The sequence below is a fragment of the Cyanistes caeruleus genome, chromosome 3 (assembly GCF_971803275.1).
Source record: "Cyanistes caeruleus chromosome 3, bCyaCae1.hap1.1, whole genome shotgun sequence".
Classification (NCBI taxonomy): Eukaryota; Metazoa; Chordata; class Aves; order Passeriformes; family Paridae; genus Cyanistes; species Cyanistes caeruleus.
The window spans coordinates 59,523,932-59,541,044 of NC_141703.1; the positions used below are offsets into that span (position 1 = coordinate 59,523,932).

The following is a 17,113-nucleotide window of genomic DNA, read 5'->3' on the forward strand; positions in this document are numbered from 1 at the left end:
CTGATGAGAAGAGTGTTCTTCAGCAAATCATTGGAAAAAAAGGGTTTATAAATTTATAGGATTCTTTGGGCTAGAAGGGACATTTAAAGGCCATCTAGTCCAATTACCCTACAGAGAATAGGGACATCTACAGCTAGATCAGGTTGGTCAGAGCTCTGTCCAGCCTAACCTTGAATGTTTCTAGGGATGGGGCACCTACAACCTCCAGATAGCCTGCGTCAATGCCTCACCACCCTGACTGGAGAAGATTTCTTGTACCTAATCTAAACCTACCCTCTTCTAGTTTAAAGCCATTCCTCCTTGTTCTACTACAACAGGTGCTGCTAAAAAGTTTGTCCCTGTCATTCTTATAAGCTTCATTTAAATATTGAAAGGCTTCTGTGAGGTCTTCCCAGAGCCTTCTCTAGGCTGAACAACTTCCACTCTTCCATTCTGTCTTCATAGCAGAGGTGCTCCATCCCTCTCATCGTTTTTGTGACCCTGCTTTGGACCTGCTCCAGCAGATCCATGTGTTTCCTGTGCTGAGGACCCCAGAGCTGGAAGCAGCTCTGCAGGTGGGGTTTCACCAAAGCAGAGAATCACTGCTGGCTTTCTTCTGCAGCCCAGGATGTGGTCGACTTTTTGGGTTGTACTCGCACATTGCTGGGTCATGTCCACCTTCTTGTCCACCACCACCCCCCAAAGTCATTCTTCTCAGGGCTGCTCTTAATTGGTTCATTCTACAGCTTGTATTGACACTGGAAATTTTCCCAATTCAGGTGCAGGACCTTGAGTGTGGTCTTGTTGAACCTGATGACTTTCACATGGACCCACTGCTTGAGCTTCTCCAGGTCCTTCTGGATAGTATCCCATCCCTCACACATGTCAACTGCACCACTCAGCTTGGTGTTTTCTGCAAGTTTCCTGAGGGTGCACTTGATTCACATGGCTCATGTCATTAATGAATATACTAAATAACACTGGTCCTGCTGCAAACTGCTAAGGGACACCACCTGTCACCAGTGTCCATCTGGACCTTGAGTTGTTTTCTGCTCTCTTCTGGATGGGTCCATCCAACTAGTTTCTTATCCAATGAACATTCCACCCATCAAATCCATATCTCTCCAATTTGGAAAGAAGGATGTTTTGGGGGATTGTGTCAAAAGCCTTATGGATGTCTAGATAGAGGACATCTGTAGCTCTTTGCTTGTCCATTGATGCAATCACCCCATCACAGAAGGCCACTGGGCTGGTCAGGCAGGACTTGTCCTTGGTGACACTGTGCTGGCTGTCCATAGTCACCTCCCTGTCTCCATGTGTGGAGAAGCACAGCTTCTAGGGGCATCTGTTCCATGATCTTCTCAGGCACAGAGGTGAGACTGACAGGTCAGTAGTTCCCAGGTTCTGCCTTTTTACCCTTTATTGAGGTGGGTACAATGTTTCCCATTTTCCAGTCACCTGAAGGCCATGACTTTTCAGATATGATGGAGCGACTTGATAACTACATCAGCCAGTTCTCTCAGAACTCTGGGACGTGTCTTGACAGGTCATATAGACTTACATACATTCAGGTTCCTCAGGTGGTCACAAACCTGATCTTCTCTTTGCTCTCCCAGTCTGTTCTCTGGAGAGGTGTGGGAAGAGGGATTGCTAGTGAAGACTGAGGCAAAGAAGTTGAGTACCTTAGCCATCTCTTCTGTTATTACCAGTTTACTAGTTGTGTTCATTGGTGGGAATGCATTTTCTTTGAATTTTTCTCTGACATAACAGTACAAGCCCTTCTTATTCTTTGATGCCTTGCCAAGTTCAACTTCAGCTTCACCTTAGCCTTCTGTCCTCATCCCTGCAAAACTGGGCAGTGTCCTTGTACGTTTCCCAGAATACCTGTCCCTGCTTCCACCGCCTGTTCATCTACTTGCCCTGTAGTTTGAGCTCAGCTGCTCTTAGTTTGGTCTCAACTCAACAATTTTAGTGTCATGCCTTCCTTTTCTGATTTCTTACACCCAAGGATTGGTAGCTCTTTGGCCTTATGGAAAGTATCCTTAAAGATCTGCCAGCTCTATCCTGCTCCCATATCTCTGAGGACAGTTTCCCAGGGGGTCCTATGGATTTAGGTGCTTTAACAGCCAGAAACGTGCTATTCCAAAACTTAGGATCCTGAATGTACTCTTTGCCTGTTTCATGTCCCTCAGGTCTGCAAACACCACCAGTGTGTGACTCCTGTGGCCCAGGCTTTCACCAATCTTGTCGTCACTGACTAGCTCACTTAGGTTGGTGGCTAACAGGTCCAGTGTTGCATCCCCTCTGATCAGGATTGTCTATTATGTGTCTTAGGAAGCTATCCTCCATGCGTTCCAGGAGTCCCCTCCTGAAATAGCTTGCTGTGGTACTTTTTCAGTAGATATTGGGGTGATTGAAGGCTTCCAGCAGGATAAGGGCTTGTGAGTAAGATGCTTCCCATAGCTGGAGCAAGAAGGCTTCCTCAGTAGGCTTCCCTGGATCAACCACAAGGTTCTGTCAATACCTTGTTTTGTTTCTTTTGTCAGTGTGCTTTCAGCCTGCTCATGGCTGTTCTTCACAGACAGCTTTTCACACTCCATCCATTTCTTGTTGTAGAGGACAACATTCAGCCACTCCTTCCTAGCCTGTCCCTTCTTAACAGCCTGTACCCATCCACAGCCACACTCCAGCTGTGGGATTTTTCCCTCCAAGTTCCAGTAATGGCAACTAAGTTGTAGCTTCCTAGCAGCACAGAAACTTCCAACTCCTCATGCCTATGGTGTGTGCATTTAAGGTAATCCAACTTGCTAAAAGGGTAAGGATGGTGTGGGTGTTCCTAAATCAGTTGTGTGATCGTTTTTTTTTCCCTTTTTTTGTTTGTCTGATGATACTTAGCAACAGGAAAGTCCCGTTCCTCTTACATGTGATGTTTCTGCCATTTATTCCCTTTTTTGAGTTAACAATAGGAGGAAATTAAATTTAATAGTCAAATTCAATATCCAGAAGTAAAAGCAATTTTAAACGGTAGTTTTAATTTATACAAATGATCTATTTCCAGGCTGTTTTTGTTGTCAGTGCTTTCACTTCCTTTTCAGTTAGTGTTAATGTTTGTGTACTTCTCACATGACTGGACCATTGTTGTATTGAAAATGGATAATAATTTCACATCCAAAAATGTAGAGCTGATGTACCTGTGTGAAAACCCAACTTTTTTGTATAGATTGCTTTTCTTTTGACAAGGAATGTCTTAAGAGTATTTCCCCAGTATGGCTTGGATTTTTACTGAATTAGCCATTTAAGATGGAGCAGTAGGGACAGGTGAAATGAATTTCTTTTTATTGACAGATAATATTTTGTGAATTTTTTTCTTTTAAACACGTGAGTTGTAGGAGAAGCATTGTTGTGTTTAGTCTTCTAGCCATAGCTTACTGTGTAATTAATTTTTTGTTTGTATTTATTATATACATAGTCTGTGGTCATGCACCTCTCTACTTCATGTAATTGTTTTAATTTTCCAAGCTTGAGATAAGCTGTGGTCTAGAATTGAAAATGTTGCAGTTTATTTGCCTAAGTGTAACTTATTTTCTAAGATTCTAGCTATTTCGTCTTTGTGAAGGGAAGCAGAAATCAAAGTGAAATGCAAATAGATATACCTAATAATAACCTCTTGCTATTATATTCTTGAAGTTTTACTTTTAGAGGTGCTGAGGTAGAGAAAGATGAAGAATAGTTGATGACACTGCTGATCTTCTTATTTAAATGACTTATACTCAAGACCAAACCCATATAAAATTTTATTTCCCATGTAAAGGTTAACTATGTGCTTGAGATGTGATCGACAAAACAAGTCTGGTCAATTGTGTGAAGACCCATTCTTTGATGTCGTGATGTTTATTTTCTTTATCTTTGCAATCATTTTTACATATACTTGCTTCTTGCCTGGTTTATTTTGTATAGTCTAGGAATTTTTTTTCCTGATTAAATTGTGTGACCATGGGAAAACAGGAAGTATTCAAACTTCCATAGAACTTAAAAGCTCACCACATGCTTTCTGTCTTTATTAAAATTCGGTTGCCTATTTTGTTGGATGCAAAGATGAATGAAACAAACTGGATCCATTGCTGCTGGTTAAAGAGGGAAACTTAAAGAAAATACCTTCTGTTTTTTTATCTTCTTGGTGTTAGAATTAGGATAAATAAGGGCAGCTGACTCGAGCAGAAACTCTTGTGACCTGCTCAATTGAGGGTGCTGGTAAAAGCATGTGGTCTGCTGTGTTTTGCCAGTAGAGACTGGGCTACCCCGAGGGGAATCAGGGAGCAAGAGTGATGATATGAGTGACAGTGAAACAATATTTAATGAAATGTTCCTCCCCACCCCCAATGCAGCCTTGAAATTCTAGTTAAATGATACCGCTAAGTGTCTGTGTTCTGCATTTCATGCCTGGTTTTGAAGGTCATTTAGGCAGTACTTTTTTAAAGGCAGCTGTCAGTACGGATGGTGTGCTGTTTAATCTTTCCCAGTTTAAAAGTGCTTTTTAATTCTTTTTATTGGTTCTTGTTTTGTCTGCTTGCATTTTTAGAGTGGATGTGAACTAAATGGATAAACATAAAATAATCAAATATAAATGTTTTTTGTAGGCATTTTTGAGCTGACGTCTTTCATCAAGTACCAAAATTGATAAGATCATGGACATGTATGCCAGGGCTCAGGGCAATCGCATGAAATCAAGAATATCTGTTGAAAAGGTAATTATCTGTATTTAAATAAAAAAAGTATTTTAGAGCTTTTCGATCTAATAATTAAGCAAGTGAATTGATTTATTTGGGTTTTTTGTGTGGGTTTTTTTTTCTATGTTGTAATTTTGGTTGTTTGACATTTCAGGGAGGCAAAGAAATCGCTTTTGCTTTGCATTTAGGTATATTTAGTATAATTGGACTGTGAGACAGCATAATTTAAGGAAAGGGTGCTTTTGTCTTTCAAGATGATCTGATAAAATTGTGATGTATTAATTTCCTAGAATTCAACTTGTTTATTAAAATATAGCTTTTATTTTAGAGCAGATTTTTTGAGTTTATATATAATAAATTAAAATATGACTGTATAGTCTTACTGAAATCTGCAAAGCCTGTGTTAGTGCTTGTAGTATCTTCATCTTTAGATCTTGGTGCCTGGTCTGGTTTATCCTTGTGTTTGCATGAACGTTTAGGAAGTGCCTTAGTGAAAAAGAAAATATGTTTAGCACTTACAAAGGATATTAGTGGGGATTTCTAATATTAAATTAAGTTAATTTATTTTTTTAAATTTTGTCACTTGAATTTGGAGAATATAAATGTTCCTAAAATTTTCTTGCAACTTCTATAGGTGCTAAATGAAATGAATTGAAATGAAATGAAATGAAATGAAAGTTGCAGTTTATCCTGAAGGACAAACTAGATTTATTTATGTAATTGTATTTCTTTAGGTAGTTGAACACACATGAGTAATTTTCTGTCTTTTTTGGTTATTAATAGCTTTCTTATTTGCAAATTGCTGCAACAGTAAGAGGAGAAACTGAGCAAGAACGCATCCTGTCAAGTAAAAATTGTATTATTGTATTTCAAGAGCAGATTTTGTTGTTTTAAAGAAACAGTGTCTGTAGTGTATGTCCTGTTCGAAGGCAGAGGAAAGTGTTAGGAGACAGACAGGCAGGTAGCCAGTTGTTCCAGGTCCTGACATGGAATGTTCACTGCTCTATATTAAACAATTTGTAATAATCTTTCACTTTAAGACACATGGCATAAAACTTGTATTTTACTGGTTTATGAAAACTCTTCAGCTCAAATAGAGATCTTCACCACAGTCAAGTAATTTTGCATCCTTAAACTGAACGTAAACTTACTTTTAAAGAACTTCTAAAATCTGTCCTTTATTTCTTTTCCTGTTTCAATTTACTAAACAAAACAAATACCGCCCTCTCTGCCCAGGTTATGGGTTACAGAAGCATCTTTCTAATAATGACAGTGACCAGTGGTTCCTCACTGTAATAGTTGCTTAAAATACTACCTCTGTGAACTACTTCATTAATTGCTATTAAACATTCTGGACTGTGTGGTTCTAGAAAAAATAATTCAACTCTTCTTGCAGAATTCTGCATTTTCCTGCAGCCAGACTCCATTGTTTTGATTTGTGGCTGCCTCCTCTTGATGTTTACCTGTGAGATGTCTATTTAGGTTATGGTGTGGAGCTTTCATTCTCACAGAGCCAGGCAGTAGGGTGGTCAGAACTGCACTGTGTTTCACTTTCTGTTGATTTACAGAAGATTGCAGTCTGATTCCTGTCCTCTTTGTAATACTTTGTCACGGCTAACAGGAATTATTGCAGTAGTAGCTCTTAAAAAGTCAGTGCACAGTTTTGGTATGTATATTTAAAGCTTTAGTTTCTATTTTTACAAAATTACCTCAGAATATTCAGTCCCTTTAAATCTTACAGCAGATGAAATCAGGAAGAGCTGCTTTGTTACTCAGGGTCAGAGGAAGTGTGGCTGTCCAGCACTGCTCTTCATTTCACTAGAGATTGTGGCATCTTATAGGTTGTTGGAAATATTAGAAAACAGTTGGTTTTCAAAACATTTCGTGAGATCAAATATCTACTCCAATGTACTGTGATGATTGATAATTCTTCTTGACTTGCTGAAACACTGCAAATCTTTGAATTGCTCAGTTGAGCTAGAGGTGTGAGAAGGATTTCCACTGTTCATATCTGAGCACCTTGACAGTATTTTTGGTTTTCCCCTGGCACAACTTGGTAAATTTGAAATCTGTGCTTGTGAATGAAATAGGATTTCTTGCAAGACTTTATGTGAGGGAAGAATACCAAGTCCTAGAGGCCTATCAAGTAGAGCTTTATAGATTGCTTTGGTGTTTTTTGCCCATATGTTGATGTACATTGAAAATATACTAGTTATGAAAAAAAATAACATTCTTTCATTGAAGATGACCTCTTGTCCTTACCTGAACTGAGGTGATAGTCTTGGGAACTTGCTAGTTTTCAGCTTTTAATGTAGTTGCATCTCCTAGTTCAGGATTGTGAGAGAACTTGCGTCATTGTCTGTTGCATAGGAAGATTTCTCTGAAATTGGGTCCAGTCCTCTGCTGTCACAAGAACAATTTTGATAAGGATAAGATTATAAAAAAGTTACTAAATATAGCCTCTTAGTTAATGAGGGCTTTGAAACACCTCAATGTTGTAATGCAGTTAGGAAAAATGGTATGACCCAAAAAATGTACCTCCAAAAATGTAGACTTGTAAGTTCTTTCTCTTATCTTGTTCTCCCCAGTTCCCCTTATTGGTTGTGTAAATTCCCCCACACCCCTTTCCCCTGCCTTGAAAAAGGACTGCTTATCTATACCTTTTCCTCTTTCCCTTCTGCATCTCACCCCAAAGGATCCCAAGAAATAAAGCTGCACCTGCAATCTCAGTTAAGGGAAAAAGCTCGTTTTTAGGGTCTCCTCTGGCAAACTAATCTACCTCCCCTGCCTCCCTGGCCGCTGCAGGGCGGACAGTAGTAGCTGAGGGGTAGGGGACCTAGGAATAATAGCACCTCCCCCCAAATTTACCACTGGTTTTATCTTTTTGAACCACACTGTGGTAATGACTGAGACGAATTTCAGGCTGAAGCTCCTCCCAGCAAATTTATACCTGTTTGTTCATGGATACCCTTATTCTTCTGCTTAAATAATTTCTTTTCTTTTGCTGATGTTCATCCTTTGTATTTTTTTTACAATTGGTGATCTGTCCTCTGTTAGCCTTGGTTTTTGGAAACTCTGTAAACTAAGGTTTTAGTCTGCTTCTGTATGAAAGCCTCTGTATTCCAGTGATTATCCTTCATAGTCCTACTTTCTGTGCTTGTTGTGAGTTAATCTTCTTTTTACATGTGGATAATACTGTATGTGAAATTACACAGGATGTCCTTCTCAGTGACTCTGATGTCAGTTCTTTCACTAAAGGATGATGTTTGCTATTTTCAGTGCAGGATCATATTGACCATTCATTCATTGCTGTGCCATGATCAAGAAGTCAAAATCTTTTATTTCTTGTGAATTTGCAATTCAATTGTAAAGCTTGCTTTTAGTTTTTGAGGACATAACTTTGTGTTTCTTATGGTTGTTTTTTAAAACACTCATGCTGAGGAAGTTCTTCCTGTATGGTTTGCTATTCTCCTTTTTAGCTGATGACACCTGCTTACTTCAAATTATCAATCATCTTCATTTCATATTTATTTTCTTGCTCATTAAATTTATTAATGATGATGGTGCTTGGCATCATTTGCAAGATAAATTTTGAAGGAGTTGCTTACTGACCTATATAAACTATTTGCAAAGCTCCCCCTTTGTTATCTCCATCCAGGCAAAGTCCTCATTTCCAAAGACAGCTCTTTTAGTTAATTCTGTCTCTATCTGGTTTTGTTAACTCTTATTATATTTAAGTGATCTACAGAAGTCCAGATAGATGAATTTTTTTCTTCTGTGTATGTTTCTGTTAATTTATATGCTTTCACATTTTAGGGTTTTTTATATTCATTAATATGATCTGCCAAACAATGTACCTTCATTCCTCCTCATTTTACCTATGGATATTTTATCTCTTCAGTTGCATAGTGCCACCATGGGCTACCAGACTTGCATATATCTTGTATGCTGGCCCTCCCAGACCTTAGGGAGAGTTTTCCAGTTGTTTCATCTTTCTTTTTCTTCAACTTAATATTCTCCAAAATGTTGAGTTTTCCTTCACCTCAGTAGTTCATCATACCATACTCTGGTTCTTAGTAATCCATTCTGCCTTTCAGATGTTAACTAGGGAAAGGTACGTTTTTATAAATAAGGTGTGTGTAATAGTTTGTAGCTTTAGAAAAGCCAACTAGAGAATAACAATGATCCCTTCTCAAATTGGAGCACTATCAGATTGCAAAAAAAAGTAGGTCATGTTTTTTTTCTCCCCTAATTACTATTTTTAATGTTGTTACTGATGAAATTATTGTAGAAGCTGAAAATGAGACATTTCAATATGCTTGTTTGTCTTCACAAATTACTTTTGTACAAGATGAATGAAGGAATTACTGGGGAACAGTCTTTGAGCAGCAATTGGTATTGCAGCCTCCTGTAAATTTGGAAGATCCAGAGAATTAGAGAAAGGCATTGACAGCATTCTTTGGAAAGTAGAAAGTGGGAGCAAATTGTAGCTAAACATATGTGGGCAAGGGAATAGATAAAAGTGGAAATTAGGTGAACGCTTCGTTAATTTATTTCAAATGACCCAATAACTGCCTAAAATACTTTAAGAATAGTTTAGCTGTTACTTTTCTAGAAAACTTACTGTTTTGACTTCTTTAGTGTTACTTGACCTTGGCTGTCAGTGTAACAGTCTGAGCCTTGTTGGCTAGCATTCTGAAATGTATTTTGGCAATTTCAAAGATCCCAAAGTTCTGTTTTGTTTTGTCTGTTCATTCTAGAAGTGCCTTCCTAATTTTGTGTTGCCCTGAGCACAACCACAGTGACATTGCTCTAATAATTAGGCTTTCAACATAGTAGTATTTGATACTGATTTTTATACAGAGAAAAAATAAAATCTTTCTTGAGGTTTAACTGTAATATGTAAGATCACTTTTTCCTATAAATGGATGTGGAAGTACCAGAAATGCAAAACATTCTCTGTCCAAATTTGGCTATCTAGCACTTCTGCTATTGTTTGAGAAGCTAGGAAAATTTGAAGTACCTTGTCATAAATTGGACAGATTGATTTCTCATGTAATTTTTAACAGGGCAGTCTTATAGAGAATAATTACTGGGTTAATAATTTTTAACCATCTATGTTCTTACTTGTCTTCTTAACCTTCCAATTTGCTAGAGAAGATGAAAATTTTAAATTAAAAAAAGATTGCTGGGTTCCTAAAACAACTGAGAGGATATTTTCTTTTTTACAAGCTGAGTGAATCAGTTTTTGTTGTTCTGTATTCTTATTTGCCTTCATAGTATTGATTCTTTTGTTCTGCTATGCTTTATTACACTGGGAGAAAGTCTTGGATTCTTCAGCCTTTTTTAGTCATCTCTGGCTGCTTGCATGTCACCATAAGTGTAATTACAAGAAATGTTACAAGTATTTACATGGGATTAAGTCACAGTTGTTTTATGTTCATGGAATGGGTAAGAGTGTATGTGGATTTACTTGGGCGTTTTAGTTTGTTTGTCTTCTTCCCCTCTGACTTTTGAATCCACCTCCATTACTTTTCTTGGCTAAAATTGCTTTTCATCCTATTTAAGGAAAAACTGATGGAAAAGTTCCATATACAGGGTGCAATGCAAGGAATAGATGGGATTTGGATTTCTTCTTGGATTCATCTGTTCTTTTTTTCTTTCTGTTCTCATCTTTCTGTTTTTGTTAAAATATAGAATGTAAAACTATTTTGGAATAAAATATTGCTTGAAGAAAATGTACCTGCTTCAGTTTCATGTCTTGAAGTAAATTTAAACTTCAAACTTGGTGATTTATGTACAAACTAATTTGAAATAATAATCAGAGTAGCAAAACTTGTGGGGAGCAGCAAATAGATGGATGGAGCATGTATCTGAAACTGAACATGCATTTTTTCTTAATTTTTTTTTCATTGTTTTTCAGAGTTTTGGTGAAAGTATCCTGCACTCAATGAAGTCACTGCTACACAGCAGGAAAGAGTTATGCAGTGTATCAGCAGAGGAATGCTTAAATCGGGACGAACAAGATTATTTTATTGAGGTTTGCTGTAATGTTCCCACTTACACGTATTTTGTGGCTACGATTGAAAACGACATCTCTCGAAGCAGTATGGAAAGCTGCAGGATAGTAAATAGGAACAATGCTGCAAGTTACTGGCCTTAAAATCTATGCCCCCTATTGTCATTCCTGAATTTAGTCACTGAAGTCTTACAAAGGCTGTGACATTTCAAGGTGACATTTCTCTGCTTTGGAGGATTTGTGAAACTAGAAAACCAAAGTGTGTAAATAGATGACTTGGGTGTACTGCATTTGTGAGCACTGCATCAAGGTTGTATAGATGGTATCCTAACAAAGTAGCAGAACATTTTGATTCAGGTCTGAAGAAAAAAACTGAACCCTCAGAATTGCAGGTCTAGACTTTATGAAAAAGCTTGAAAGCTGGACAAGGTCTGGAGAGAAGTAGGCCTGACAGAATGTGGGATTATCTAGGTAAATCTCAAGCTGTAAAGAGGAATTACTAGAACTGTTTGAGTTACAAGGCTAACAACAACTTCCCCCAAAGGGAAAAGAAAAAAAGTAAAAGCAAGATGTACCATGTAACTTGTATTATGGGTTTTATGAGACTCCTAATTTGTAATTGACAGATCTGACAAGGAGCTTGGACAGTGAGAGGCTGACCTGAACAGGCCATGCAGTGGGGCTGACATAGAGAGAATTGAAGCAAAGACAACTGAGGAAGTGGTTAGGGAATACTGATAATTGCATGAGCAGTAACAAGAGGCTGATTGATGTGTTAGGGTTGCCTGGATAACACCAGAGGTTGTGTGTGTAACTGAGTGGATACAGTCATGGGTTGACATTTGGGGAGCAGGTAAGAAACTGAATTTGCAAAGGATGAAAGCTATGACAGATTAATGTAAGGCTGAAGGGCTATGCAGTGGAGGTGTGAGCAAAACCTTGTCTTTATCTGATCAGGCAGCCCATACTTTAGAATCTATGAAGGTTTTTTTGTCCTGTAGAAAATACCTGACAAATAGCTGGGAACATGTTTTATATGCCTGCAGTGATGATCCCTGTGGAGAAAGATAGCTGACTATATTTAGTTACCTTATGAGATCAAGCACTTAAGAGCCCTCTGGTTGAAATGTAAGAGGGTCAATATCCTGTCACAGAACAGGTATTTTTTCCCTAGGAAAACACAGGAAAAGATTCTTACATGGACGATGATGTTAGAAAAACTCAGACTTGAGAAAACCAGAATTTAGGTTTTCCTGTACTATTTCCTTTGTACCCATGGTGTAAGCCTTCGAATACAGTGTCTCATACACTTATTTTTACTTTAAAGAAAGGATTTGTGTTACTGATGTCCTTTTTATTTCCTTGGCCTACTCCCCAATAACTTTTGAACTGATCTACTAACTTCAGACATATTCAAGGTGTTAAAAGGTGATTTTTTTTTTTCTGTGAAAACTGGGGTTTGACCACAATAAAGAGATCCAGATTAGCCTTGTCATCACGGCAAAAATAGACAGACTCAGTAGTGTTGTGGTCCCTTTGACAGCTGTCTGCTGATCTCAGTGTAATATTGCCCTTCATAGCTATGACTTCTGCTCACTGCCCTGTCTTTCACGATGAGTTATCCCATGGGAGAAGATAAGGGTTGGAATCATTATCTTGAGAAAGAGGAAGGGACATGTAAGAAGACAAAAAATAAACACTCGTTAAAAAACCAAAGCAAAACTGCCAAAAAAAACCCCAAAAGTAACAAACTCTAGAGCCTCTCAAAATCTTCTTTAGAGAACTAGTTTATTTCCCAGGTAGTTTAAATTGTTTGATATTTTTCCCCTTTTGTGGAGGAATTCAGTTCATATTGTATGTACTGTACAGATAAAAAAATGTAGAAGTTGAAGAATGTCTTGCAGGTGTTGTGCAGATGAATTGTGTAGGAGTAGAAGAGAAGGTGTAGGAGTTGAAGAGTAACATTGCTCAAATAGGATTGTTTCACAGTTAACACAGTGAATATGGTGCTGCAGATGTGTCATTTATCTGGAGCTATTTGGAATGCTACAGAGAAGCATTATTTCCTTTATGATCTTGTCATACCTGACATAAGGATAAGTGGATGTAAGCAGGAAGATATTAACTGGAAGCATAAGATCTTTTTCCTAGCATGAAATCCAGCTCCTGAAATAAACAAGACAGAATTTTTCATAGTATGATTTCAGTTGAAAATAAAATTTGGGGTTTGTATTTTACTCACACTTTGAAAGGACGTATTCAAAACACAAATACTGTTCAGAATAGAATTCTGGCCATTTGTTTTTTCTAGCTCCGTACATGAAGAGATTCTCTGTATATACAAGCAGGTAGCTGAACAAGTTAATAATATATCAGTATAAACATGGTGGTGTTCTTTGGAGTAACTGGAGTAGCTGCTGCAAATTTATGACTTATAGCTTAAAAATCAGTCTATTTTATAGTGGTCTGAAGAAATGGAACCCAAACCATATAAAACTAAATTTCAAACATCAGTGGAAGTACTTAGTCTTTGTCCTTTATTCCATATCTACAAAATGGAAGCAAAAAGCAAATTTTATATTCTGACACCCTTATTTTGAAAATAAATGTCTTGGTGTTTTTTGTTTGTTTTTTTTTTTTTTTTTGGTATGCAGATGGCCTATTGATTTGTTGTTAGGGAAATAATAAATGAGAGCTAAGGAAATCTGGCATTTGAAACAAAGTTTGAGCAGTGACTGACTCTCTTCAGTCTGTGTTGAATGGTACAAAATACCTGTAGACAAAAGAGAGGGGCAATATGTGATAAAATATCTCCCTTTTCCACAAGTGCAAAAAGCTGAGATAAAACTGATATTTCTGCATACTCAAGGTTCCTGAGCCTGACAAGACTTTTTTTTTTTTTTTTTTTGTAGGTTGACTATTTAAATTCTTTTATGTTAGGGTTTGCTTACTTGGCAAAGGCATGCAAACATGTGGCTTAAGTAATCTGTTGTGTTTTGGCCTTAGGCTAATCAATTTACATGGTAAATTGCATAATGTGTTGGCATTATGCTTTATTCAGTATATCCAAATGTGTAACAGTTTATCAGCATAGACGGATTTCAGACTGGAATTGTTTTTGCCCAGCCTGAAGCAAGGATAGATGAGCACTGATCTTTGCAAAATCATCTTTATTTTAACAAATGTAATGAGGCTTGTATGTGTTGCTCTGTATATACCAGACACTAGAATAGTTCCCATGTAGTGAGTTTTAAATGTTGGCTGTGCTCTTCAGTCTGTTCTGACCTTTCTCAAGTCAAATAGTATAACATTACCATTCTTTATGTATGACTGTGTGCTACTGTTTGAGCAAGCTGTGCTGCCCTAAGGTATGTTTTTTGTGGCAGTAGAATAAAGCTTTGACTTAAAGTCTGCTGAATTTTTAACTCTTAAATATCTGCAGGAAACCAAAACCCATTTTTACTGTACTTGACTGTACTCATGTATTTATTTTACAGATTACGTTTATAGGTTTTGTGGAAGAGATGGGTACTGCTCACTTGCAGGTACAGTATATATCTATACTGGAAAATTTCTTCTAAGTAGCACATTACATTACATTAAATTTTTTAAATGTAAGAAATTTGGTGTTCAAGAAATGGAATAGATGTATCTTAGTATTTGGAAACCTAAGTTTCAAATGTCATTGAAAGGTTGAAAAATAATTATTTTAATATGATAATCAGTTATCTGGGTCAGTCTTTGTACTAGGATGTGCTGGAACAACTTAAATGCAGTGGGACAGGATGATTGGATGGGAGGGGTGTTTGGGTGGGAAGGACCTCAGCTGGTTGTGTGGATGCTTTTTTTTTATTTTGGTTTGTTATCTTACACTTAGTTGAGTTGTACTTACTGATATGGTGCAGTTGCATGTGTGAAATTAAACTTTACTGATCTGACCTCTGTAAATTGCTGGTGGAGGTTTAGGAGTCAGTATTATGATTATATCTCAAGATGTTAATCTGGAGATTTAGATAAGGAAATATTATTTTAAAAGGTGTAGTGTAGCAAACTACGAGAGTTAGGGTATGCCATTTTCATAAGTTAAGGATTTAGTCTTCCTGTGCAGTTTACATATCAGTATAATTCATAACACATGTTCAGTAAAATTCCATGTTTCTACTCTGTCTAGATCTTTTTAGACATTGCTTGTAATAAATAGTTTGCTGATGTTTTCAAGTGTAAAGCAGAAACTGTGAATCCATTTGTGTTCCATATTAGATCAATGTTGCTAATTCTTCAAATTATAATACTAGATGTTCTTTCAAGTATGGGTAAGAACTGTTTGATCATTTAGTGTTAGATGGAATTTAGAGACAGTTGGACAGAACGTGTTTGTGGAGATTTGCTTTGAACCACAGGGATAGACAGTGTTTGGGCTGTTGAAAAAGAAAATTGTAACTCTTTCGTAGGCCTTTTTGTTTTAGATAAATCTAAAGGTTTCCAGGGTCATGTTAAAGAAGTGCCTTGCTCATGTTTTTGTGATAGGGAGCCAGAACACTGTTCCAATAAAGCACAAAGAACATGTAGAGATCCATTGAGAACCATCATTAGCTGAGGTTGGTGTAGCTGGGTATTTTGTAGGACATGCAGCTGCTTTTCAGCACATTCAGGGTTCTGCTTTATGACTTTTAGGCATCTTCCAAGTATGGACTGAATTAAATCTTGCTTACACAAGCTTTATATCACAGTTTGAGAGAGTAAGTGGAGGATAGAGTAAGAAGTAGGGAAGAAAAGAAAAACTTGACCAGAATTAGTAGATGTTAGGATTTAGGGGAGGTGTGAAATCAACCCTACTGTCATTTGCATGCTATTTTTTTGATTTTGTATTCTCAATGTTTTCTGTTTAAAATCAGGAGTTGTCAGCTGTTTCTGTAGAGCTTCCAGATGTTCTGAAATCGCTCCAGTTGCGCAAACTAAAAGAAAACGAGGCCATATTTCTAAAAGACATAAAGAAATCCTTGGCAAAACCTTATGTCATGAAAAATCAGGTAAAATTTTTTGTGTCTTCTTGATTGTCAGCAGCATTACATTTTGCCTTCTAAAGACATTAGTCTTATTATTTATTGTTATTGTTAAATTATAATTAATATAAATTAGATAAATATAAATTATGTATATTAATAATAATTATTATTGTTATTTAGTCTAGCTTTTGGTTTTGGGCCATCTTAGCCACAGTAGTATTAACATTATATTTCTGTTGTGTCATGAAAATAAACTGTGCTGTATTGTTTACAGAAAATACTTAACAGGTGTTTAATTACAGTGCTGATCCCATGCTTCTGCTAGGCTATAGTCCTCTTCACTGGCAATTTGGATAGAATATGAAATTTGTCAACTTACCTATTTTTGCTCTGCTCAGATAGCTTTCATCTTCAGTGGACTTTTTTTGTTGAAACAGAGGCGCCCAAAGTTAAGGGAATGTCTGGTGTTCATAAAACTCAGTGATTGCTTTTCCTAAAAAAAAAAAAATTGTAAATGCTATGAATGATATAATTTCCATTATTTTTATTTCTATATTGTTTCCATTATTACCATGCTAATTATATTCATTCCAAGTACAAATATTGCATATAAGATTAAAGGTACCTTGAAGAAATAGATATCCTATAAACTGAAATATTATACAGCATAAACATGCTCTGAAATACTGTGTTCCTCCACAAATTTTTAACAGGAATTTTTGGATACATGTTATCATAGTTGTGTTACATTATTGCAATGATTTATTCAGAATGAAGACCTTACAAAAATGCATAAGTCATTCCAGCTATCTCTCTGCACAAACTGTTGAATTCATTTTCTTGTATTTAAAATATTTTAGAAGTATTTACTCTTCATAAAAATGCATTGAAGGAATCCCTTGAAGATTGCTGTGTTTGTTTTCTCGTTCCTCTCTTTTTCAAGAATCAGCTTCCTGAACTGTTTTGTGTGATGAGACTGTCTCCTTCGTTCCCAAGGATCAAAGTTGATTATATATTTACCTTGCTAAGCAAGTATACCACAGGCATAAGATATGCAGTGGAAATAAACTTTGCACAAAAACATCAAACAGAGACAACCCATGGAGAAGATGATGACACCAATCAGTCAGTTTCTTCAATAGAGGATGATTTTGTCACTGCTTTTGAACACTTAGATGAAGACGAACCTTCAAAGATACTAAGTGCTGGTAAGTTTCTGCACACTTGTAGAAATTGGTATTTGAAAATTAGACTGTTGGGATTGAATAAGAAAATAAATGTAAATAAATTGTAATTTTTTTTACATTAATCATGATTTGTAAAGCGATGTTATGCAATTGAAACATTTATTTTTGCTCTTTTCACAACAGCTAACCAACTCA

General features: G+C 36.7%; 1 protein-coding gene across 6 annotated transcripts in view; it reads left to right on the top strand.

Moving 5' to 3' along the window:
* AKAP11 (A-kinase anchoring protein 11) overlaps positions 1 to 17,113 on the top strand; it is a 43,749-nt gene that overhangs the window by 3,449 nt on the left and 23,187 nt on the right. For all 6 annotated transcript variants that reach the window (XM_086881209.1, XM_086881213.1, XM_086881215.1 and 3 more), the window contains exons 2-6: positions 4,617 to 4,724; positions 10,630 to 10,746; positions 14,223 to 14,270; positions 15,621 to 15,755; positions 16,675 to 16,939. In XM_086881209.1, the coding sequence (XP_086737335.1) occupies positions 4,665 to 4,724; positions 10,630 to 10,746; positions 14,223 to 14,270; positions 15,621 to 15,755; positions 16,675 to 16,939 (625 nt within the window). In that variant the 5' untranslated portion in view covers positions 4,617 to 4,664. The remainder of the gene's footprint in view (positions 1 to 4,616; positions 4,725 to 10,629; positions 10,747 to 14,222; positions 14,271 to 15,620; positions 15,756 to 16,674; positions 16,940 to 17,113) is intronic.